General features: G+C 45.3%; 2 protein-coding genes across 5 annotated transcripts; one reads left to right on the forward strand and one right to left on the reverse strand.

Moving 5' to 3' along the window:
• The first annotated feature begins 18 nt into the window (after positions 1 to 18).
• On the forward strand, positions 19 to 11,998 carry PLAT (plasminogen activator, tissue type). Of its 4 annotated transcripts, none has more exons than XM_018922661.3 (15): positions 32 to 123; positions 1,093 to 1,171; positions 4,526 to 4,627; positions 5,019 to 5,058; positions 5,464 to 5,595; positions 5,916 to 6,029; positions 6,395 to 6,569; positions 7,119 to 7,210; positions 7,459 to 7,633; positions 7,972 to 8,057; positions 8,501 to 8,696; positions 9,170 to 9,306; positions 9,395 to 9,535; positions 9,864 to 10,012; positions 11,572 to 11,998. In XM_018922661.3, exons 3-15 carry the CDS (start codon positions 4,547 to 4,549, stop codon positions 11,728 to 11,730), a joined length of 1,677 nt encoding a protein of 558 aa, XP_018778206.1. In that variant the 5' UTR covers positions 32 to 123; positions 1,093 to 1,171; positions 4,526 to 4,546; the 3' UTR covers positions 11,731 to 11,998. The 4 variants fall into 4 exon arrangements, with proteins under 4 accessions (XP_018778205.1, XP_018778206.1, XP_050838772.1 ...); XM_050982814.1 differs by lacking the exon at positions 1,093 to 1,171 and adding an exon at positions 2,235 to 2,343 and having other exon boundaries at positions 43 to 123; XM_018922660.3 differs by lacking the exon at positions 1,093 to 1,171 and having other exon boundaries at positions 19 to 123.
• A 951-nt stretch (positions 11,999 to 12,949) lies between these two features.
• Positions 12,950 to 20,509, reverse strand: AP3M2 (adaptor related protein complex 3 subunit mu 2). Its single transcript, XM_009097675.4, has 8 exons — positions 20,159 to 20,509; positions 18,749 to 18,920; positions 18,133 to 18,270; positions 17,532 to 17,617; positions 16,841 to 16,974; positions 15,855 to 16,062; positions 15,010 to 15,154; positions 12,950 to 14,597 (listed from the first exon to the last, which is right to left on the reverse strand). Exons 1-8 carry the CDS (start codon positions 20,429 to 20,431, stop codon positions 14,497 to 14,499), a joined length of 1,257 nt encoding a protein of 418 aa, XP_009095923.1. The 5' UTR covers positions 20,432 to 20,509; the 3' UTR covers positions 12,950 to 14,496.
• Positions 20,510 to 22,198: the final 1,689 nt, after the last annotated feature.

A 22,198-nucleotide genomic window follows, 5' to 3' on the forward strand; every position in this document is an offset into this window, starting at 1 on the left:
CGCGCGGGGCCGGCGCTCGGCCCGCCCGGGGCCGCCCCGCTGAGGGGCGGGCGAGTCGCGATCGCCGCGGTGCCGCCTGGAGTCAGGGCTCGGCATGAGAGGAGCCGACAGCTCGTGGGCTGTGTAAGTAAAATCGCAGAGTTGCTGTCTTCTTCCCACAGCATCGCTAAAGTTTGCCGGTCCGGAACGCACCGTTTGCTTTTCCCAGCGCACCGCCCGAGCAGAAGCGCTGTTCTGGGCATTACATCGGGTTTGGATACTTCTTCCTCCTGGGCTGGCTGGCGTCAGGTGCTTTAGTGCCGCTGCAGGGGTGGAAAGTGCGCTCCGGGATCTGCCACAGCTCCGGTCACCTGCGCTGGACCTGCCAAAGGCACCGGGCACTGCGGGTGACACGGGCCTGCCGTGGGATGTCGCGGTGTCACCCTTTGTCACTGCCGCTGAACAGTCCTGCTGAAATTATCCCGGGGATCAACTCAGAGAAAAGCCAGTAGATGGTGCTTCAGAGAGCTTCCTAAAATGTGTTAAGCCCTACCAATGGGACCACACTCTGTAGACAATTAGAGTGGTCCTTAAGCTGTGAAAAGCCAGGAAATAATTTCTGAAATCTTCCTCCATGGCCATCAGTTTGTTAGCATCTTTAATCTAGAAGTCAAATGGCTATTATCTTTAAAAATAAAATAAATTAGCCCCTGCTTGCTCAGCAGTGTTCAGTCTCAACAACTGGAAGTCCCTTCCAGAAACAGTCAAATGCAGCCACACTTAAATCAGATTTATGGCAGTAATGTTATCACCAGCACTGTGACTCTTGGAGAAATAAATTTTATAATCTTGACATGGATCTCCATGCAGAGAAGAGATAAACATACAGAGTAGCCAGCGTTTCATCTTTACCATTATGGAAAATAACCAGTGCTGTGCTTTCCAAATGAGGGCTCCACGCAGCTGCTTCTGAAAATGCAAGTCCCTCACATACTGGTTTTTGTGTCTTGTACTAAATTCTGTCAGGAGTTGTGTCACATCCTAGTGAATCAGTTCCAAACAGGTAGGACACATTAATCCTAACAATTGCAGCACTGACTGTTTTCATAACAGTGCCCCAAGATCAGCTCAAACTGATCATCACGTCTGCCTCCCACGCTTTGATAACTGAATACCTCATGACCACATTCCGGTGAGTAAATCTTCATTTTCTAGGATGAGTAATATCAGTGAACATTTAAATCTGGTCCTGATCATGCTGTTCCTTATTTATATCTAAAGTTCTAAGAAGTTTTGCTCATTTCACTTGGAAGCTCCCTTGAATGTTTCCTCTCCCATGGCTCTGTTCAGGGCATGCTTTGCTCCACAAGCTGGTCAGGGCCTCTCTGCCAAACATCTTAATTAGGAATACAGCACACTCCACTTGTGTGGGAAATTATTAGGAGTAGGTCTACAGAGTGCAGACTTCTGATTATAGTGGCAATAACACAGCTGTGCTTTCACTCACACCCCTAAAAGCATCATGGACAGGACAGTGTAAGGGACACCAGCTATTCTCTCCTTGAACAACAAGGTGTTCAATAGGGAGACAATTGCTTTGAAAACTGAATTTTCTCTCTGACTGGAAAAGAGAAAGAAGAAAACAGACTGACTGTAAAATCCAGCAGCATGGCAGCAAGCAACATTCCTCCCCGGCCGTGCCTGGACCATCCCCCTGCCCAGACCATGTCCTGGATGCTCGGGAAGGGGTGGGATTCGTTCCACACTCCCCCTGCCCGGACCATGCCCTGGATCTCGGGAGGGGGTGGGATGCGTTCCACACTCCCCCTGGCCGGACCATGCTCTGGATGCTCGGGAAGGGGATGCATTCCACACTCCCCCTGCCCGGACCATGCCCTGGATGCTCGGGAAGGGGATGCATTCCACACTCCCCCTGCCCGGACCATGCTCTGGATGCTCGGGAAGGGGTGGGATGCGTTCCACACTCCCCCTGCCCGGACCATGCCCTGGATGCTCGGGAAGGGGTGGGATGCGTTCCACACTCCCCCTGCCCGGACCAAGCCCTGGATGCTCGGGAAGGGGTGGGATGCGTTCCACACTCCCCCTGCCCGGACCATGCCCTGGATGCTCGGGAAGGGGTGGGATGCGTTCCACACTCCCCCTGCCCGGACCAAGCCCTGGATGCTCGGGAAGGGGTGGGATGCGTTCCGCACGCCCCCTGGCCCAGCTCCACCAGCACGCTCCACCCCCTCCAGTGGCGCTGCAAGTAGGACAGAGAGATCAGAGCAGAGGCACAGGAAACACAAAGCCAGACTGGTCTGGAAAGAAAACCAAGAGAATACAGAAGAGAAAAAGCAAAGAAAGGTAGGCACTACTCTGCACCTGTTTCAAAAAGGGCGTTTCCTGTTTTCAACATCAGTGGCATTGACGTGAAATACTATTAAATATTATTATTTAATATATCGCAATTTAATAAGTGAAGCACCATGGTAGTTAACTAACTGAGCTATTACCTTTCAAAGAGATTCATAGTGTAGGTAGAGCTGCTAACTTTCAGTTGTTTCAAGAAAGCTGAAGCGTTCCAGGGAAAGGGTTGACAGCCTCAGGCTCTGAGCAGTTCAGCAAGGAGGAGAAGGAGGAGTCTCCTGCACAAAGGACGTTAGCAGAAGAACTTAAGAGTTATGGACAAATAACTTGATGATCAGGTAAGGAGACAGAGAACTAGCTGCAAAAGGAGAATTTGTCTAATCTTCCCAGGAGGAGATGAAACTGTGCCTTTCACCCCACATTCCAGAGCATGATCGTGGAGGGACACAGAGGAGGAGTACGAGGGGGGGGGTCATCTTCTCCCTAAATGTGGCCAAAACCACAGGAAATACTGAGAATGATTCCAGGAACAAAGACTTTAAAATATTCATTTCCTCCAATGTCTTCAAAGACTACAGCATCTTACTTTTGTTTTCTTTTGGATTTTTAGCTCTTTGCCCCCAAACAGGAGCCTGTTCTAGAGACTATCTGCAGTATAAACACTTGCTGTGTACAGCTAGAACCTGCTTGTACAGAGAATATATGAGATGAACTTGATTAACCATGCAGGTGTTTTTTAAATAGAGACTCCTCGTGTCAGTCTTCCAGGCAAAGAAAATATAAAAAGGACATTTTTAAGTTTAAAAGATATTTATTGCTACCTCTGAAATTGATCTGCCATTTCCTGCTGGTTTCGGGTAGCTAGGACTTCTTCCAAGATATCAGCTAGGCCAGCTCCCACCAAAAAGAAAATAAACAAAACCAAAAGAAACAAACAAAACCCAAAAAAACCTGGTGTTGCCTTGTTTTTGGGGCAGGCACCTCAGAAATAAGGTCTCAGCAGTTTGTTACCATGCTTCCCTGGCAGGAATTCTAACAATGCAGCTCAGCAGTTTCACTGAACAAAGCTTTCCTTAAAAGTGTCTGAGCTACCAGAATCTCCTTTCTTACAGCTGGAAGAACTTCAGGCCTTCTCCAGAGACACCAGCAAAGATCACCTGTGACCCCAGCACACATTGCCACTGTGGGATGCAGAGCACCAGGCTGTGTGGCTGTAACAGTGAGCCACAGCTGCAGGGAGCAGGGTTAGGGCAGAAGCCAAGGGACTGGAGCAGTTCAGATCAGGCACTTTGGCTTTGGGAATGCTGCTGATTTAGTTCAGATTCAATTAAAGTTAATGCTGAAAATCAATTCATTGAAAATAGTTCATTGAAAAACACTTGTACTGCTTTTTAAAAGGCTTCCTATACAATGCAAAATGTTTCCTAAGAGGTGAAAAATGTCTGTAAAGTATATCAAAAGTGTACTGTGAAATCTGTGGACCAATACAAATCACTGAGAGATGCTCCAAATTAAAAGATTTTATCATCAAGATGTGACCCAAAGATAAAGCATGGAGTAATTAGGGTTCTCTGAAGATGTTCTTGTGAGTCTTTTCAGTCTGACTTGCATCTTAAGTCCCCTCTTTTTGCAGCCTGCTGATGAGAAATCACATCCTGTTGTACTCCTGGTTCTGCTTCAGAAACTGGACTATTTGTGCCTTCTGCTTTGAACAAATTTTAAAACAGACAAACAGCATAAAAAAACCAACAACAAAACTACTAAAAAAACACAGAGTCTTTCTCCATATTAGCCTTGAATCCCAATTTATGACTCAGCTATCATACTTCAATTTCACCAGCTGTTATCCAGCTGCCTTCTCTGGCTTTATATAAACAGGGTCTGAGCTCATGATTTCTGGAAGTAGTAATTTTCACAAATAATTGGGTTAGCTTTCTGCATATAACATAGATGAAAAAAAAGGTGATTGTGTGGGCAGCAGTGCTGGGATATTATTTCAAATATTTGGAACTACAGGGCAATCCTAGAACTGGAAATTAAATTGCAGCTTCTTGCCTGTGTCTTGTGCCTGCTACTCCCAGCTCTGGGTTTGTAGGGGAGGTATTATATTTTAAAAGGAAGAGAGAAAACACACACTGTAAAACTCCTTTGTTCAACATCTTATTTTTTGTCTCTGCAGGTAATTTGAGATTTGGAACTGATGTGGAAAACACTGAGAATGGAAGGCAAACTCCCATGTCTCCTTCTGCTGGTGGGAGCAGTCATGACTGCCCAGTGCCAGGTAAGAGGTTAATGCTTCAAATAATTCTCTTGCCATCTTCCTGTATTTTCAGCAGGAAAATACATTCCTTAGCCTTGGCTCCAGCTGTCTGCATCAGGCAGAAGGAGAATCTGCTTAGCTCACTAGGAATCAGAGGAATAAATGTTACATCTGAGTGACAAGCAATCACCTGCTAATCCGTGGCAATTAAATGATTTACAAAAATTCTTAGGAACCCATCCTGAGGTGCTGGAGGCACTTTTCACTGGACTGTCTGATGGAGGGCAGACAGTTCCTCAGAACTTCCCTGATTCACATGCCCTCAAGAAAAGCACTGACTCCTTAAAGGAACTTGTTCTCTCATATTTTTAAGAGAGCAGTTACTCACAGAATTCCCCTTCTTTGCTTGCAGGGCTCACACATTCGTTTCAAACGAGGAGCCAGATCTAGAGGTAAGCCAGGCTAGCTAAAACCACGTTAGCTGGAGCAGTATGAACATGGGAGGGGAAAGCAAATGATGTTGCAGAAACAGAGCTTGAAAGCTTTTGGTCATGGTCATGTGGATGAGAGATTCAGAAGGCAAAATCCCAGACCCTTCATACCATCCACAACAAAGTTTTCCCCTCCCTCTGCTCTTCCTGAAATAAAAGGAGGCCAGTCAGTAGTGGAGTGGTACCTCTGGCAGCACAGCAGAGAGAGGTGGGACAGTTGTGGTCTGAGAGGGAAAAAGGGCAACCCCTTGGACAGGTGCTCCCATCTTTCTCTTACTTTTCTCCTGAAAACAGAAGGGAGTCCTTTTGCTCAGCCAGGTCTTTTCCCTGAATCTCTAAAAGAGGATTTCCTTTCTCTGATTGCAGCCATTTGCACAGATAATTCATCTGCAGAAATTTACCAGCACAGGGGGACCTGGCTGAGGCTTTCAGGGAGCAGAATAGAATACTGTAGGTGCGACAGTGGTCGGAGTCATTGCCACACTGTGCCTGTCAGAGGTATGTATGAAAAGGAAAAGGAAATGGTGGGACTCTGTCCTTCTAATCATCCTAAAGAAGAACAGTCAGGGCCACAGTTACTGCACAGAAAATTTGTCTGGGAATAGAAGAGGATAGAAATGAAAACAAAACCAAAGAAAGGCTGTAAGAACATAAACAAAAACATGGAAAGGCTGTAAGAACATGGCAATAAGAGGTGGGTAGGGAAAAGCAGAGCAGGCTGAAGGACACTGACAGGAAAATGAAAGGTGTGTGTACATTGCCAGCTTCTTGCTTCTGTGAAATCTAACAGTATCTCCTGGCTTTTGCTTATTCCACAGTCTGCACTAGAAATAAATGCTACAATGGGGGCCAATGTTCACAGGCATATTATTCCCCACAGCTCTTCATCTGCCAGTGCCACCAGGGTTTCTCAGGGAAGCAGTGTGAAATAGGTGAGTACCACATCAGCTGCTGGGAGCAATGCTATTGATGTTAGCTGTGCAGTGCACGAGGATGAGGTGCCCAGAAGCTCCTGCTGTAGGCTAGGCTCTAATAAGTTGTGGGTTTTTTTTTATTCTAAAGCTATTACTACAAAGAAGTTTTAAGGACACCTGAGTTGTTCTAGGTGTCTGCTAATAAAACTGTGAATTTTGCACCTGAAGACCTTCATGTACCCTTACAGTCTGCCTGACAGAGCATTTTCACTGACTTACTAGAAAAGACATCTGAGAGCCAAGTTTAAATAGAACAGAGACTAGGGAATCTGTCTGGGGAAGAACTTGGATGCTGTCCTTATATTTTGTTCCCTTTTGTTCAGATACTGAAGCTAAATGCTACAAAGACACTGGAGTAACATATAGGGGTACCTGGAGCAGGACAGAGAGTGGAACTGAGTGTTTGAATTGGAATAGTGATGGCCTGGTGAGCTGGATGTACAGTGGCCAAAGAGAGGATGCTGCTGAGCTGGGATTGGGCAATCACAACTACTGCAGGTGAGGGGCTGATGGCACCCAGGTCAGTCAGCCCATTCAGAGGGCCTGGGGCAAAAGAATGGCTGATTGCTGTAGTCAGGTTCCAGGCAGGGAACACTCTGCACAGTGCAGATACTGTGCAGCCTGTGAGCAGTAATTGCAACATCTGTAGACATGTCTGAACTTCACATCTTCCAGATGTTTGTGGCAGACTACAAAATGCAAATATCTCTCACCCCCAATCTTTCCCTTGCCCCTTCCCAGCCCTCCCTAAACTCCATTTGTCATTCAGTTTCCTACTGCTTCAAATCCTGCTCAAAACTGTAAAACCACAGTGTTTCCTGTTCATGACCTAAACTGCACAAAGATGCTGTCCACTCCTGCTACTTGCCATCTCATCTTCACCTCAATGCACTCCACAGCTTTATAACTGAAATAGGAATTCTAGCAACTTCTGATGGTTCAGTCCCCATCTTCACTGCAGAGCAGGACTAAGTTAGCAGGGTAGATGGCCTACATGACACTTTGGCAATAGCTTTATAATGATGCATGATGTTGGGACTCTTTCAGAAACCCAGATGAGGATTCCAGACCCTGGTGCTATATCTACAAAGGGGGAAGGTACACCTGGGAGCACTGCAGTGTGCCCTCCTGTTCAAAAGGTACATGCAGGGGACAGACTTGGGAATTTCCATTATTCACTGCATATATAAAGGGTTCTCTGTGAACTTGGGCTATTTCTGTAGCCTAAAAAGTTGAGACTCTCATGTTCTATTTAGGCTTTTAGTATTTATGACACTGAGAGAATGAGATACATAGAGGTAATATATAGATGCCTTGGTAGAAGTCACACCTAGGGACAGCTGACAGGTTGGCATCAATCTGTTAATGTGCAGCTTTCTTATTGAAGTTAGGAACATCAACTGCAGCTCGGGAAGAGGCACAGATTACCGTGGCAGCCACAGTGTTACCAGTTCTGGAGCTGCCTGTTTGAAGTGGAGCTCTCTAATCCTTCTCAACAAGGTATACACTGCTTGGAGAAGAGATGCTTACCACCTGGGCCTTGGTAGTCACAATTTCTGCAGGTATGTAGTTGGTTATAGAATAAAAACACCCCACCAAACTGTCTTGCAGTACTCTTAAGGCAAGGCTCTGGTCTTTCGAGTGGATTAGTAAAGCACATGAAGTACATTAGTGGTGACAATGAAACTCACTCCCAATTGTAATTTTATTCCCCCTGACCTATTTATGCTTCTCTAAGATCAGACTCTGCAAGTGCAAATTTAATGTGCCCTTAGGGCCTTCTGTATCTCTAGAAAAATCAAAAAGAATGCACTTGGGTCACAGTCTGACACCTTCAGGTCTCTGCAAACTCTCTGCAGATCTGATAATAAAAATTGCTCTTCTGTTTCCTGTGCTGCAGGAATCCTGATAATGACAGCAAGCCCTGGTGCCATGTCCTGAAAGGAAACCAGCTGACATGGGAGTACTGCAATGTGCCTAACTGCTGTAAGGACACCAGCACTCCTCATTCTTCTCTCTCTTTGAACCTTTACTGTCCTGCATGTCATCTGTTTTAAAATAAGATCTAGAGAAAAAAAAAAAAAAAAAAAAAAAAAAAGCTGTATTAGCATCTTCCAGTGAAAAAGGAGCTGGAGTTAAACAAACAAACAAACAAGAAAAGCTTTTTGGAGCAGAAATTCTGTAGCTGCACTCTCACAGAAGTGCCTTTTGGTCTGCCAGGAGGGCAGATTGCAGAACTGGAGAACAGGAAAGGCAGGGTTTCCTTACTGTATTTTTCAAATCAGAATACAAGTTTCCTAGGAAACAGGGATGACTCAAATACTAAATAGCTCATGGCAGGCTGCCTCAGCATGGACTAGCAGGCTCTTAACCCTAACTGGAAGCAAGAGTGCCTGACCAAAAGCCTGGTTTGGGTTTGTCATCCACAGCCACCTGTGGGTTACGGCAGCGCCGAGCGCGGCAGTTCAGGATTCGAGGAGGCTCCTCTGCAGACATTGCAGCTCACCCATGGCAAGCTGCCATCTTCGTGAGGTATCACCGAGTGCCTGGAGAGCACTTCCTCTGTGGAGGAATTCTGATCAGCTCCTGCTGGGTTCTGTCAGCTGCTCACTGTTTTGAGGAAGGGTAAGTTGAGGATTCACTGCTATCACGGGGAAAAAAGTCTGGGAAATAGAAGCATCCAGTTTAGCTTTGCTGGACTTGGAAAAAAAACCCTCTTAATCCCAGTAAGTCTGCACTAAAGATTATAGTTAATTGTGCTGAGCATTACAGAGAGGCATTTAATTGGGCAAACTTAGCAGGATGGCATTAAGGTAGCTCAGGAGAGTATCAGATACCTTAGGAACAAAGTTGTCAAGAGACAATGCAGAACCATCTGAAACTTGAGAACAGCAAGGGGCTGTAAGCACACAGAACAAAAATGAAGGTGAATAGGTCACTTTGAAGTCAAACTGCATGGGGAACAAAGTAGTAATAGAGCTAAAATAAAAATAAATTTTAAAAAATTAAAAGAAAAAAAGGCAGACTTTCCAATAGCACATCTTCAAGGGAAGGGTCCACTCTAGTTAATGCAGGAATAGAGACTCTCTTTGCTTCAGCTTTAGTACAAACCAGCTGAAGATTGTGCTGGGCAGGACTTCCCGAGCAACTCCTGAGGAGAGCGAACAGAGGTTTCAGGTGAAGAACTACATTGTGCACCAGAGATTTGACTCAGAAAGTTTCAACAATGACATCGGTAAGAACTTCTCTGACTTTGTGACTGGAAGGTCAGGGTTGGCTCAGGTTTGTGATCAGTGCAGTGGGGATATTTTTTCCTTGTTCAGCTCTGTTGCAGCTGAGCTCAGATGCAGAAGAGTGTGCTGTGGAAACGGGCACTGTGCGCTCCGCCTGCCTCCCCACGCCAGAGCTGCAGCTGCCTGACTGGACTGAATGTGAGATCTCTGGCTATGGCAAGAGTGAGGAATGTGAGTAGAACATTCATGTGTCCATGTCCCGAGCTGCAGTCCTCTGCCCTCAAAAACTCAGGCCTTTAGCATCACTGAATGTGTAATGTGTCATATTGGCTTCTATGAGCACTACAAAATGGATGTAGGGGTTACTCAAAATCAAGTTATCAAAGTGGAACACCCAAGATATAAAAAGACCCTTTTGCAAGGAAGTTTTAGTTTAGCCACAGAGCTCCTTCTGTTCACTCTCCCCTAAACTACAGAAACGGGATTGCAACTTCTAAAAAACATCAATATGCACATACACAGCCATCTCTACATATTTATAGTGTCATTTTTCTTCCAGTTTCTCCATTCTACTCAGAGCACCTGAAGGAAGGCCGTGTCAGATTGTTCCCAGCCAGTCGGTGCACAGCACGGAATCTGGACAACAGGACAGTTACAGACAACATGTTATGTGCAGGAGACACGAGGCACCTTGATGATGCCTGCAAGGTAAACCCAATTCTGTTCTTTCTTTATTTTCTTGCCTCTTTTTCCTTGTCCCTTTCCCCTTGTCCCTTTCCCCTTCTCTCCTTTCCCCTTGTCCCTTTCCCCTTGTCCCTTTCCCCTTGCCTTTTTCCCTTGCCTTTTTCCCTTGTCCCTTTCCCCCTGTCCCTTTCCCCCGTCCCTTTCCCCCTGTCCCTTTCCCCTTGTCTCTTTCCCTTTGTCCCTTTCCCCTTGTCTCTTTCCCTTGCCTTTTTCCCTTGCCACTTTTCCCTTGCTTCTTTCCGTTATATCTTTCCCCTTGTCTCTTTTCCTTGCCTCTGTACTTTGAGCTAACTAAACAAAAAGCTTCAGAACATAGTTTTAAGAAGTTATGCATTTGCCTCCATGGCAGTTCTTGCAGACTTTTGATGAGCAGAACTGGTGGCTCCTCTTTCATTTCTCTTCCCCCACCTCTCATGGAGAGGAAGGCAGGGAACACTCAAGCAATTAAACCAGAGCAACACAGACTGAAAATCCCAAATACAGGAAATAGCACAAAACTGAACAGGAAAACCCACCCCAGCATTTCCTTGTATTTTTTGTTATGTGAGAATGCAAAACACTCAGCAGGAGGTTCTGTAGAAGGAAGGGGGTGCCCCTCTACTGAAAAGCAGAGAAAAGAATAAAGGCTCAGAGATGCTGGAGAGCAATGACATGGGGAAAAGGAAGGTGTGCATTCAATCCACATCCTTTCTGTTTAAACAGCTATTTAACAATTTTGCTTTACTGTTACACATAGCAGTATAAAACCTTAATATTTAATAATTAATAATTTTAATAATTTTGCTTTACTGTTACACATAGCAGTACAAAACCTCTTTGATCTTTACAGCTTGAATAAGGGCCTTCCTCTCTTTCTTCTTTTCAACATTTTATCTGCATTTCATAAATGAGCCCCATGTAACTTTAGTGTTACATTTTTCTGTCTCTCTCCCCATAAGAGGAGCACTGAGGGAGTCTGGAAGATCAAAGTGACTCAGGTGAAAGTGCTGTTCCTAAGTGTGGTGGTGTTTGCAGGGGTCCCAGGATGAAGGAAGAGATCAGAATCTTGACTCTGTGTTTCAGCAGGCTGATTTATTATTTTATGATATAGATTATATTAAAAGAAAATTATATACTACAACTATACTAAAAGAAGAAAGGATTTTATCAGAAGGCTTGAAAGGAATAGAAAGGAATGGAATGATAATAAAATCTTGTGAGTGACCAGAAAGTCTGAGACAGCTGACTGTGATTGGCCATTAATTAAAAACAACCCCATGAGACCTCACAGATCCACCTGTTGCATTCCACAGCAGCAGAGAATCATTGTTTACATTTTGTTTCTGAGGCCTCTCAGCTTCTCAGGAGAAAAGACCCTGGCAAAAGGATTTTTCATAAAATATGAAACAAAGAGCTCTTGATTTGTGAGCACACTGCACAGGGTGTTTCTGTAAACACTGGGGCACCCCTAAAACCAATGGGGGTGGGAAAGGCAATGCAAAACCAAGCAGAGAGGTTGTTACTAATCTGCTGCTTCTCTGCAGGGCGACTCTGGAGGGCCCCTGGTGTGCATGAAGGACGAGCGCATGTACCTGATGGGGATCATCAGCTGGGGGATTGGCTGTGGCCGCAGAGACGTCCCTGGGGTTTACACCAAAGTCACTCGGTACCTTGACTGGATTCAGGACACCATGAAACTCTGAGAAAGAAAAATGAACCCTTTCCAATCTTGTGACCATGCCCTCACAGCTTCCTTCTTTCCTGTTTGGCCAGATGCTTGTGACTTCTACACAACAGACAAGCTGCAGTGTGGGAAGGGCATGTTCTCATTATACTCTCCCCATCACAGGTTATTAGAAGCTAATCATCCTCTTCCCCAACATCACCAAACTTTCACCTTGCACCAAATCACATAAGTACAATAAAAACTCAATTCTGGCCCTGAGTGAATAAACCAAGAGAGATCATGAATCTCTTTAGCAACTATATTGTTCTAGGAATGGGTGTGAACTGAGGGGGACATTTAATTTCTTGAAAACTTCATCTCCCTCCTTACCTGGCTGTACAATTGGAAGACATTAAGCTCTGTCCTTATACCATTTACTTTGCCAGTTTAATCTGGTTTCAATAGAAGCTGGTTCCCAATAGAAAGAACAAAAGTTGTAGGTATTGGCTGCTTACTCCCAGATTAATATACTATTTACTTCAGTTTGGAACCAGTTAATAACTGAGTTTGAGCTTAAACTCTCTGAGCAAATTCAGGATGGCTTAATTATTAGGACATTTTATTCTTTCACTTGGTTTTGTTCCTGGTAATGGAGTAGGTAAAAATTTTAATACTGACTTGATCTGCCACAGAATCAATGCATATTTTTTGACAATTAAATTTCTATACATTATCACCTGATATGAAGCAAAAGCTCTCTCTTCTGTGCAGCATAAGGGCCCTAATGTACATAAGAAACCTTTCAATTTCTCAAGTAACATGAATCACTTCAGCAGTAAATAAAAGATCCTTTAAAAATCAAAGCTGCAAAGCCAAAGGACAGTATCAATACTTTAGGGGCAGGAAGGTGATGAGGTATTTAATTGTCTTCATAATCAAAGCACTGCCCTTGGCATGTACCCAACACAGTAAGCAAAAATGGTTCAGCTGCATTCCTAAAGACATTTTCACTGGAGATTCTAGGAAATGCTCAGCACTCCTTTTAGGAAACACTAAGAAAAAAATGACCAAGAAAGCAATTAGTTTCAGTTTTTCAGAGAGCAGCTTAGTCCCAGGTTTACCATGCCAACTGCATAAAGATTTATCTCCCTAAGGCACCCACTATCCACAACCAAATTGGCATAATTTACATTCCTCCTCACATGCCAACTTTATTTCTTATAAAGCCTGCACAAACCACTCTGAAATGACACAGATGACATGTAAAAATTAATTTTATTGATGCCCTTGTTGAAGGTTTTGTTTGCACTGACCATGCTCAGCAGTTACGTCACCTCACAGAATGTCACCTGCTCTGGCATTCTTCAGCTGCACAGGAACTGGCAATGCCACAAGCAAGGTGCCACTCATGAAGTGCCCACCACATGCAAGGTGGAGTGAATGCTCTCCCTCATTAGGGTCCCCCTGTTCTGTTCACAAACATGAACTGCACACGCTGGACTCCAGAGCCACACGTGTGTGCTCATGTGTGCAGCAGCTTAGGTGCAAGTTCTGCCACCAAGAGAAAATGCACTGGCCTGTAGTGCCAAAGAGCCTGATACAGACCATGTGAACAGTGCAGGTGCCTCTCTGTTCCTGTTTCTGCTCTACAGAGGGATGTGCCACAGCCTGGAATGGGCAGATACAGCAGGAAGAGATGATCCAGTGAAAAACCTGGCAGATACAGCAGGAAGAGATGATCCCAGTGAAAAACCTGGCATGGGTTTGAATCCATCTGCACAGCACCTGAGTGGTACAGAAACTGAAATGAGGTAGGACAGGAGGAACACTACAAAGGTACCAGGTCACAATTATCTCAAAGGAAGACATCAGTGAGCAGGGAAACAGCACTATCAGCATCATTTGCAATAGGAAAGGAGAGGGAAAAGGAGGCTCCAACAAGTTACTAGGACAGTGGTTATCTTCATGTAGCCACAGCTTCCAATTCCATCAGTGCTGTCTCCACAGAAGTTCCCCTGTCTGTCTCTTCTGATTCCCCAAATAACCTGGGAGAACTCCTACCTTCAACCACTGATGAAACAAGAGGAGAAGCAGAATTACATGGAGGTACCACTGCCCATCAGTTACAAGATCTGAATGTATTTCAAGTCTGTATTCAGAGACTCAAGATCCTTGATGACCAGGATACCATATGAAATACCTAGAGAAAGAACAGAATCCTTCTCTTCTTTTCTTTGTGGTCTCAGGCTTCTCAGATTACCATCCTGGGTAGAACAATCTACCCTTCCACTTCTTCCAATCCTTTTGAGGCAGAACAGCTCAATGTTCTCTCTGCTGGCAAGAGCTGCACAGCTCTACACCCTCACACCCAGTGATACAGGAATGCAGGTGCTGGATCATCACATGGAAGTCTGGAAATTCAACTTTGCAGCATGTACAACGGGATAAAAGCCAAACAAAACACAAGGAAGAGGAGCTACAAAAGGCCATAAATCCCTAGAATTTCCTCTAAAACAGCAAAATAAAGGTGATACAAGCTTACACAGCTGACTCACTAATCCTAAGGGACCTGAGCAACTCTCCCATCTACTATTGTTCCAAAAACTTCAGACTCAGGAAGGGATGAGGTGGTTTCAGGTCAACCTTACTTTTCCCTGCTTCCAGCACTCTGAGCACTGGCTTTCCTGCTTATGCTACTGCAGACAAGGGAGCAACCCTAAACAGATGGGTGGGATAAGAGGCTGCATCCAACAGCCAGGGCCAGGGGAAGTAAGAAAAGTGCTCTTCTTGCTCTCAGGAGCCTCTAGGTTCGGACTTGGAACTTGCCAGCCTTAGTCATGTATTTTATCCCCTTGAATGGCTTGTACTTCTCCCCATACATGTCCAGGCGATTCACCTTCAGTCCTGGAGGCAAACAAACACAGCATGAGACTGACTGCAGACAAACAAAGCTGACAGGCCTTGGATATAAAGGGACACAAGATCATACTGGGGGTGCAGAAAGCACAGGGAAAGTTTTAGCAAGCAGTAGACAGAATGGAGAAAAGCTGACAACTGCTAATTGTTAGAATCATTCCTTACAAACACATCCATACCCTTAATTTCTTTGGAGGTCTGTCTATAAGCACAAAATGCAAGGAAATGCAGGTAAGTTGTTTTACAGAAAGAACAAATCCATATATCTGTAGTCAAAGCAGACAACTTTTTTGCTTGAAGAATGTGTTTCAGAAGGTTTGAAAAATTACTTCAGCCACATGCAGAATGAGCACCAGCACAGCAGAGAACATTCCACTTTATTTACCTCAGAGTCACTTACCAGATATAGCCAACTGCTGAATTTTAAACTGCAGGTTAATGGTGGGGTTTTCATCTGGTTTTGATGTCCCAGCTTGCAGGCTCACAGTCCCCTTCAGACTTGGCAGTTTCTGGGGGTTTATTTTCCCAACATCCCATGACAGTAACTTTAAGGAGCAGAAAATGCAGCAGTGAAACTCAAATGCTGCACCTTGTAAAGAAGAATCCCCTTCCAATGACAGCTTTTAATGTTCCTCTATGAAAAATTTCTTTTTCTTAGCATCTTGCCTTTGATATTGGCCAGCCACAGGATTAAGGAGGGGATACCTCACTCCAAACCTTTGTCCTCCTCTTTCCATGAGGCTCCCCTAAAGCCTACCATGATCCTATTTCCACTTCTTGTGCTAAAGGCCACGTGGGTAAACCCATCAGATTAATGTTTGCAAGAAGAAAGAAAAACTTACCTCCTCAGGTTCAAACAACAAAACCAGAGCACCCCAAACCAAACCAAAGCCATGAACCAGAGTTTGCAAAAGACCAATGTGCAGCACTGGGCATGACAAGAGGATATGCAGATGGTTGTAAGCCATCCACCAGACTGATGTCCCATTATACAAGACCAGTGCTTGGATCTTCTTCACACACCAAGGAGCCAGAACTACAATCCACTCACACACCAAGGTGTTTGTTCTGGGGATTAAGAAAATCCTGGTGTGCAGTTGTTCAGAAGAAGTTCTCACCCCAACATACTGCCTCAACAAAGCAGTGTTCATGGAATGTCCACGCAAACAAGAGATTAACTGCATTTTCTGATAAATAAGAAAGATTTATTTTTTTTAATGATCTAATTTCTCTCTTTCCTCTTACCTTTGTAACTGGATCAAAGGCATGTGTTCCCTGGGAGGGTGTGAGGGTCATATTTAAGACACTTTTTGGCATCTGGCTAGTGACCATCACTCCCTCTACAGTCTTGCCCATGGTCTGCTTTGGCCCCACTGTGATCTCAAACCGTCCCAGCGAGCTGCTGTCACGAAAACTGATGTTGTGCTTCACATAGACAGGAATTGCCACAAGGCTGGAATGAAGACACAAACAGAAAGTCCTTGTCTATCTCTTGTCTTCATATTTGCTTAAAAGAAAAGGAAATCCTACACTCATTTGTTAGAGCTAGGAGCAAAGTCAGGATTCCTTTCTCACGTCTTAATTACATTTTTGTAATCAAGTTTGCTGTGTCCTATTTTATCAAAAAAGGGAACTACATCCAATAAAACAGGCTTGACCAAAAGATGAGAAATGGTTTTGCATGGCACAGCCAGGTTGACAAGTGCAACACCACTTGAACTTGATGTTTGTGCTTTTGGTTGCATTTGCCACTCCTTTTCACCTAAATCTGGCAAAGGTCTAGCAAAATTCTTTAGCAACTGTAACTCCAAATAGTACTTGGCTGCTTCTAGGAAAGAGTGTAAACCTGGACAAGAACTCGTGGTTCCAATAGGAGAGATGTCAAAACCTAACAGGAGCACCAAACTATCTTGTTTTATTCTAAAAAGTTTTTTTAAACATATGAAATCAACAGCTTGATTACTCCACACTGTCTAATTCTTTTACTGTCTAGTTTGTTTATCTGCTAGCAGTCTTTGAAAAATGCTGGCTGGCCAGAAAGAAATTACAGAACCACTGCTCCTAACAAGGATAAAATGTGTAATTTTAAAAAAAGAAAAATGCAAGTCACCATGCCCCTCTACCTCACTTGGCTCATCATGCCACCTCATCCTTAAAACTCCTTCTTTTATCCTCTTCCTAGCCAGAGGGACCCAAATTTCATCATTCCCAGCAGCAGACTCATCACCTACTTCTGAGCACTGACATGGTAGGAGAGCAGGCGGAAATTGCCGTCAGGAGGAATGAAGGAGAGGATTCTCTCTGACTCCCAGCGCTTGAAACGCACACACGGGTGAAAGCTGACATCATCCAAGAGCCGGGGATTCTGCAACAAAAACTCACGAGGTTTGTGAAGGCAGTACAGCTTCAAATGACCTAAAATGACTTAAAATATCTCCCCTTCTCAGCAATCTTCTATCCATGAAGGGCCTCCCATCTGGCACACTCCTGCCCACCTGAAGCTGTCTACATGTCTGATGCTGTTCAATCCATGCTGTTCAATCCATTACTCAATAATCTCCATCCTTTTTCAGGATATTTTTAATCCTATTTTAGTAAACTGAGTCATGTCAGAATTACATTGGTGTGTACTCATGGTGGAGGTGGCCCTTCAGGATATCTGCTTAAAGCTCCACTGTATCTCAAAACCCTGCTCACAGCACACATCCCCTGTGCTTTTAAACAAATGATCTGAAAAAGCCTTTTTAGGCTCCAAGTTGTTGAAGTTCCTGATGAGTTCCCATTGTCATTTCTTTCTCTTTTTGGCCAGCATACCCAGACTCTGAGGTGCTGGGCTCCATCATCACAAGACCACAATCTTAGCAGCAAGGCTGGGAAATCCCTTTTAAAATACTTCAGTAAAGATAAATCCTTGAGCTTTACCATAAAGGAGAGGGTAAGGTCTGGCATCCCAGTCAGCTTGACACAAGCATCAATCACTCCCTGGATTTCAGCAGTAATAGTGGAACCTGTAGCAAGAAGGTGAACACAAGCTGATCAAAAAAACCCCAAAGTGGAAAAAACATGAGTGGAGAGGAAGGAAATCTATTTTCTTAATGAAATGCCATGGTTCATTTTGTTACCTGCTCAACATTTGTATCATTCCCAATGACTCCCCCAGAAGATTCCTTCAGTTAAGAACCATGGACACCAGCAATGTCCATTTTAATGGCCAGTGACAATCACTCCCAATTCTACCAAGACTGAGAAGCACAAATACTAAAGAGAAAGTGCTATGCACAATTTTTACTCATCTTCTATTTTCCCAATACAGAATTCCTTATGAGACCTCAAGAACAAAGTGAAAATCTTGGCACCTCTGTAAAACTTTTGACTGAATAGCACATACAAGTCAGCTTCATTCCAGAGTAAAAACAGGAACAGAGCTTCCCACCCTTGGAGGAAGGTGCACCTATTTCAAAACCTAACTCTCTCTTCAGGCACTATCAGGACAAGTTATCCTATTCTTAACCAACTTCCATACCTGATTTGTCAATGATTGCATCTATCTCCTCAATCACATCAAAATAGGCCTCATTGTTGGTGTATTTTACACCAGTACGTCTCCAAGGCACCACTGAGAGCTGTCCAGTGGGAAGCTGGTCACCCACATTAGTGCTTCCTGGAAAAAGAAAGGGAATCAACAACCACAGAAGTTAGGCAATGCTGCAGAGCAAGTCCCTGGCTTTACTGAGCTTAATTAATTAATCCCCAAGAACATCTGTTTCTTTGTAGGAAAGCAATTACTCTTCTGGACTCCCAGTACTCCAAAAATGTTCATCTCTCTCACACCCAGCTCTAAAACATAACACAGTAATGTATGGGAAAGTGTCTACACATGGGGATGACTTCGTCCTGGAAGTCATGTCTGTAACTGAAAATGTAATCTGACTTTTTTCAGTTAAAATACCCCAAATCAGACCAAAACCAAAGTGCAGCTGGTGCTGACATTGGAAGGAACCTCAGAGCAAAGCCCTAAACACCAGTGCTGCATGAATGCTATGGGACAAGATAAATTCTCTTCAGCCATGTCCTAATTTACTTGTGCAGGAATATTGCCCCCTGGGCTCCCCAGTCTATCCTCTTCTTGTTTCCTGTACCTGTGATGGTGTTGACGACTGTTCTCAGAATTGTAGGTGGCTTTATCAGCTCCTTCAGAATATTGGACTCTGTTGCCAGTGGGAAGCCATTGTCCAGCATCTCCTCCAGCACCTCATAAACCACCACAACATTGTCCTTGATGATCACCTCTGAACAGACACCAAAATAATCCTGTGCAAAAGAAAGAATTACTCAGTGGTCTCTGAAAGAGAATCTTAGTGATCATTCAGGCCAGTGCTCTCCCACACAGGAATAAATTGAGCCTCTTCTTGGAGGAGGCAAAAAACCACTGAAGCTCCCTGTATGGCTACAAGCACGGCAGACACAGCACTCCCACAGACACACAACTCTGAGCACACCTCGGCCACTCCTCCACTGAGGTGGCAAATTCCCCCATCAGCTGTCCCAACTAATTCAGCAAATTTTAAAACTGGACATTTAATTTATTTACTGTCTTATTCTAGGTGAACTTCAAGCATCTTACAGGAGAGAGCAAGGGCATGTGCACAAACACAAACCCGAGCTTCTAGTTACTTACAGCAATTAAAGAGATCAGGCATTTTTGCATAAAAAATGAGTATATGTCTGCTGTGACAGTAGAGAAATCCTAGTTCTGCTTTATAAACACTCTTTTTCAGACATACCAGATTTTAATGTACATCTAAGCCAGTGACAACACACTCATACCTCATACCCTCATAAAAAACAAGACCTAAGGGTCTGACACCATCCACTGCTGGCCTGAACGGCCAATCCACTCCCTAAAGTCAGAGAAACCCAACTCAGGATGCAGCCTGAGTTACAGGTTCTGACATCTTGGCAGCACAAGCTCCCATGACACTCGTGTGGCCAAGCACACATTTCCTGTATGCTGGCAAGATGCTGGTCACAAGACACTTCAAACCCACACAACACAATCCTGTTGCTGGCAGGCGGAAGACAGACATCTCTGCCCTTTTCCTGAAGCGATCAGAAGATGTGTCAACCCTAGCACAGAGGGAATACAGCTACTCTGGGGCAGAATTCACTGCTTTAGGAAGCTTCCAAGAAGCATCGCTAGATGTAAAAGCACGGCTAGGTTGGCAGTAATTAATTAAAGCACGTGTCTAGGAATTGCAAAAGCTCCTTGTGAGAACAAGGCCAGCTTGGTATTAGTTCACAGTTCCCAGAGCAGATAAAGCTGCAAAACAGAAATACTGATTTATGAAAGGTTCATCCTGTGGGCACAGGTAGATCCCGAATCCATCGTAATTCCTAGGCACTAAATTCCGAACTACCGCAAGCCCTGCCTACATCCTCACAACCGCAGGATGAAATTACGTGATAGGAAACAAAAAAACCCCTAAAAGGTGCAAACCAGAGGGGTTCTCTGGCGAGGCTCCCCAGGGTCCCACGGCCCTCGGCCATACCTGGAACGTGTCCACGACGCGGTGCAGGAACTCGATGACGAAGAGCGGTGGCACCTCACTCTGGATGACGGCCACGAAGAAGATCTTGTGCCGGTAGACGCTAAGGAGGTAGTGGTGAGGCGTGGGGATCACCGGAGGCACGTTCTCCGCCTCCGAGGCCCGCTCCTGCGCCTCAAAGAAATAGTCACAGACGGAGCGGCTCACGACGCTCTTCCAGTGCTTCTCCAGGAAGATGTCCCCCGAGGCGTTGATGAGGAACAGGCTGTGGATCATGGCTGCGGCCGGACCAGGCCGTGCCGTGCCGAGCCGGACCGAAACCCCTCAGAGCCCTCCCTGCACAGGCCCCGCCCCCGGCAGCCCCGCCCCCGGCAGGCCCCGCCCCTGGCGCACTTCCCCCGCTGGCTCAGCCCCCCGAGCGCGCAGCGCGGCTGCCGCAAAGCCCCGCCCCCACCCACTCGGGGCGGGGTCTCCGCAGCGAGCGCTGCCATTGGGCGGTCCGCCCACACCCGCGCGCCCCATAGGCCGATGAGGCGCGCGGCTCGTGACGCAACAGCACGGCGCGCTCACGCTCCGTGCCAATCCGGCAGCGGGCGGACGGGGATCTAGGCGGGTACGGGATCGCGCCCGGCGGAGCTCCACGCGTCTCTGTGTCCCACGGAATCGGCGACCGATTCCGTGACCCGTCCCGTTACACATCTGCCAAGGCAAGGAGCATCGCGGGGCCCTCAGGCCCGGAGCTACGCAGGGCGCCCCCGCTAGGCGGCGCCACCGCGAGCCGGGGCGCCCCACACGAAGGGCGGTGCGCGTTCGCCCCGGTTCGGTGGGCTGTTCACCTGCCCCGCTTGCTCCGCACCGGCGTGCAGGGGTCCCTTTTCTAGAAGGGAGCTGGACTACAGTCCATGAAATGAGGAAATAACCCGGCTTTTGCTGGGAGGAACAGCTAGGAAACGTTTGTCACTACGTTATTTTGCTGGTTCGTTCACCACAGAGTAACAGACCAGAAAACATGCAGCTGGCGTGAAAACAATTGTCATGAGACATTTACCTAAATTCTCTAGCAAATTATTCCTTTGCATAACTAGAACTAGTGTTTCATGTTCATATAGCAGATCCCTGGACTTCTGAGTAAAACGTGCCATGACAAATAATTTTCCTACTACACTGCTGGGAATATACAAAACCAGTGGAAAAGCAGTGCTTTGTATCCCATTAAATAAACTGTCTGAGCACGCAGACTTTCTTATACGGGAGCCTCCTCCATATGGGAGGAAGGTCGGACTGTTACCCCAGCACAGAGAGGCTGAGGTCTGAGATTTCAGACCCAGCTGTGATTCAGGATTGTGGGTGTGAAAAACGCCAACCACTTGTTTATAAAATGTTAAAAGTTTAATAGTAATAAAATGCTTATAAAAATAGTAGTACAATTAGAGTAATAATAATTTGGACAATTTGAATGAGGACAATATGAGACAATATAAACAAAGAGTTAGAGACAGTCCGGGTACCTTTTTCTGGGCAGCATAAGCCCGAGAAAGGAGCCACGTTAACAGAGGATTAACCCTTAAAAACAATAACCTGTTGCATATTCATACACCTCATCCATGATGCATAAATTCCATTTAAACACAGGATTCTGTCTGGTCAGTATCAACTTCTTCCTCATAATCCCAACGGTATCATCCTGCCCCAGCAAGGCAGGGAAGAAGTTCCTTTCTCCTGATAATGGAGCAATAAATTCTCTTTCTCTGAAAGATTTAGGTGTCCTGTGACTGCTATCTCAGTGCGAGTCCTTTCTTTAGAAAAAAAAAAGTATCTTACATAGCATAGTTTCTATTTTAACATTTTGTTACAACCTTAAACTATATTTACCACACTACTTAAGAGAATTAACACAGCATCACTTCCTAACACAACACATATAATACTCATTGTAATATTTGCGAAAAGCCGATCATAAAATAGGCATTTTTTACAGCGGGTAAATCTTTTTAAGCGCTGCTATCCGCCTCCCCTCACGTCCCCTCACGGCCCCTCACGGCC

This window comes from Serinus canaria, chromosome 22 (assembly GCF_022539315.1).
Source record: "Serinus canaria isolate serCan28SL12 chromosome 22, serCan2020, whole genome shotgun sequence".
NCBI classification, from domain to species: Eukaryota; Metazoa; Chordata; class Aves; order Passeriformes; family Fringillidae; genus Serinus; species Serinus canaria.

What these genes read in the sequence shown, in the direction of transcription:
- PLAT (XM_018922660.3), top strand. Translation starts at nt 4,547, where the DNA reads ATGTGGAAAACACTGAGAATGGAAGGCAAACTCCCATGTCTCCTTCTG. An exon ending in TCATGACTGCCCAGTGCCAG is followed by an intron (nt 4,628 to 5,018) that starts GTAAGAGGTTAA and finishes CTTTGCTTGCAG; the next exon opens with GGCTCACACATTCGTTTCAA. An exon ending in ACGAGGAGCCAGATCTAGAG is followed by an intron (nt 5,059 to 5,463) that starts GTAAGCCAGGCT and finishes CTCTGATTGCAG; the next exon opens with CCATTTGCACAGATAATTCA.
- AP3M2 (XM_009097675.4), bottom strand. Translation starts at nt 20,431, where the DNA reads ATGATCCACAGCCTGTTCCTCATCAACGCCTCGGGGGACATCTTCCTG. An exon ending in TGCAATCATTGACAAATCAG is followed by an intron (nt 17,618 to 18,132) that starts GTATGGAAGTTG and finishes TTCTTGCTACAG; the next exon opens with GTTCCACTATTACTGCTGAA. An exon ending in TACCATGTCAGTGCTCAGAA is followed by an intron (nt 16,063 to 16,840) that starts GTAGGTGATGAG and finishes TCTTCATTCCAG; the next exon opens with CCTTGTGGCAATTCCTGTCT.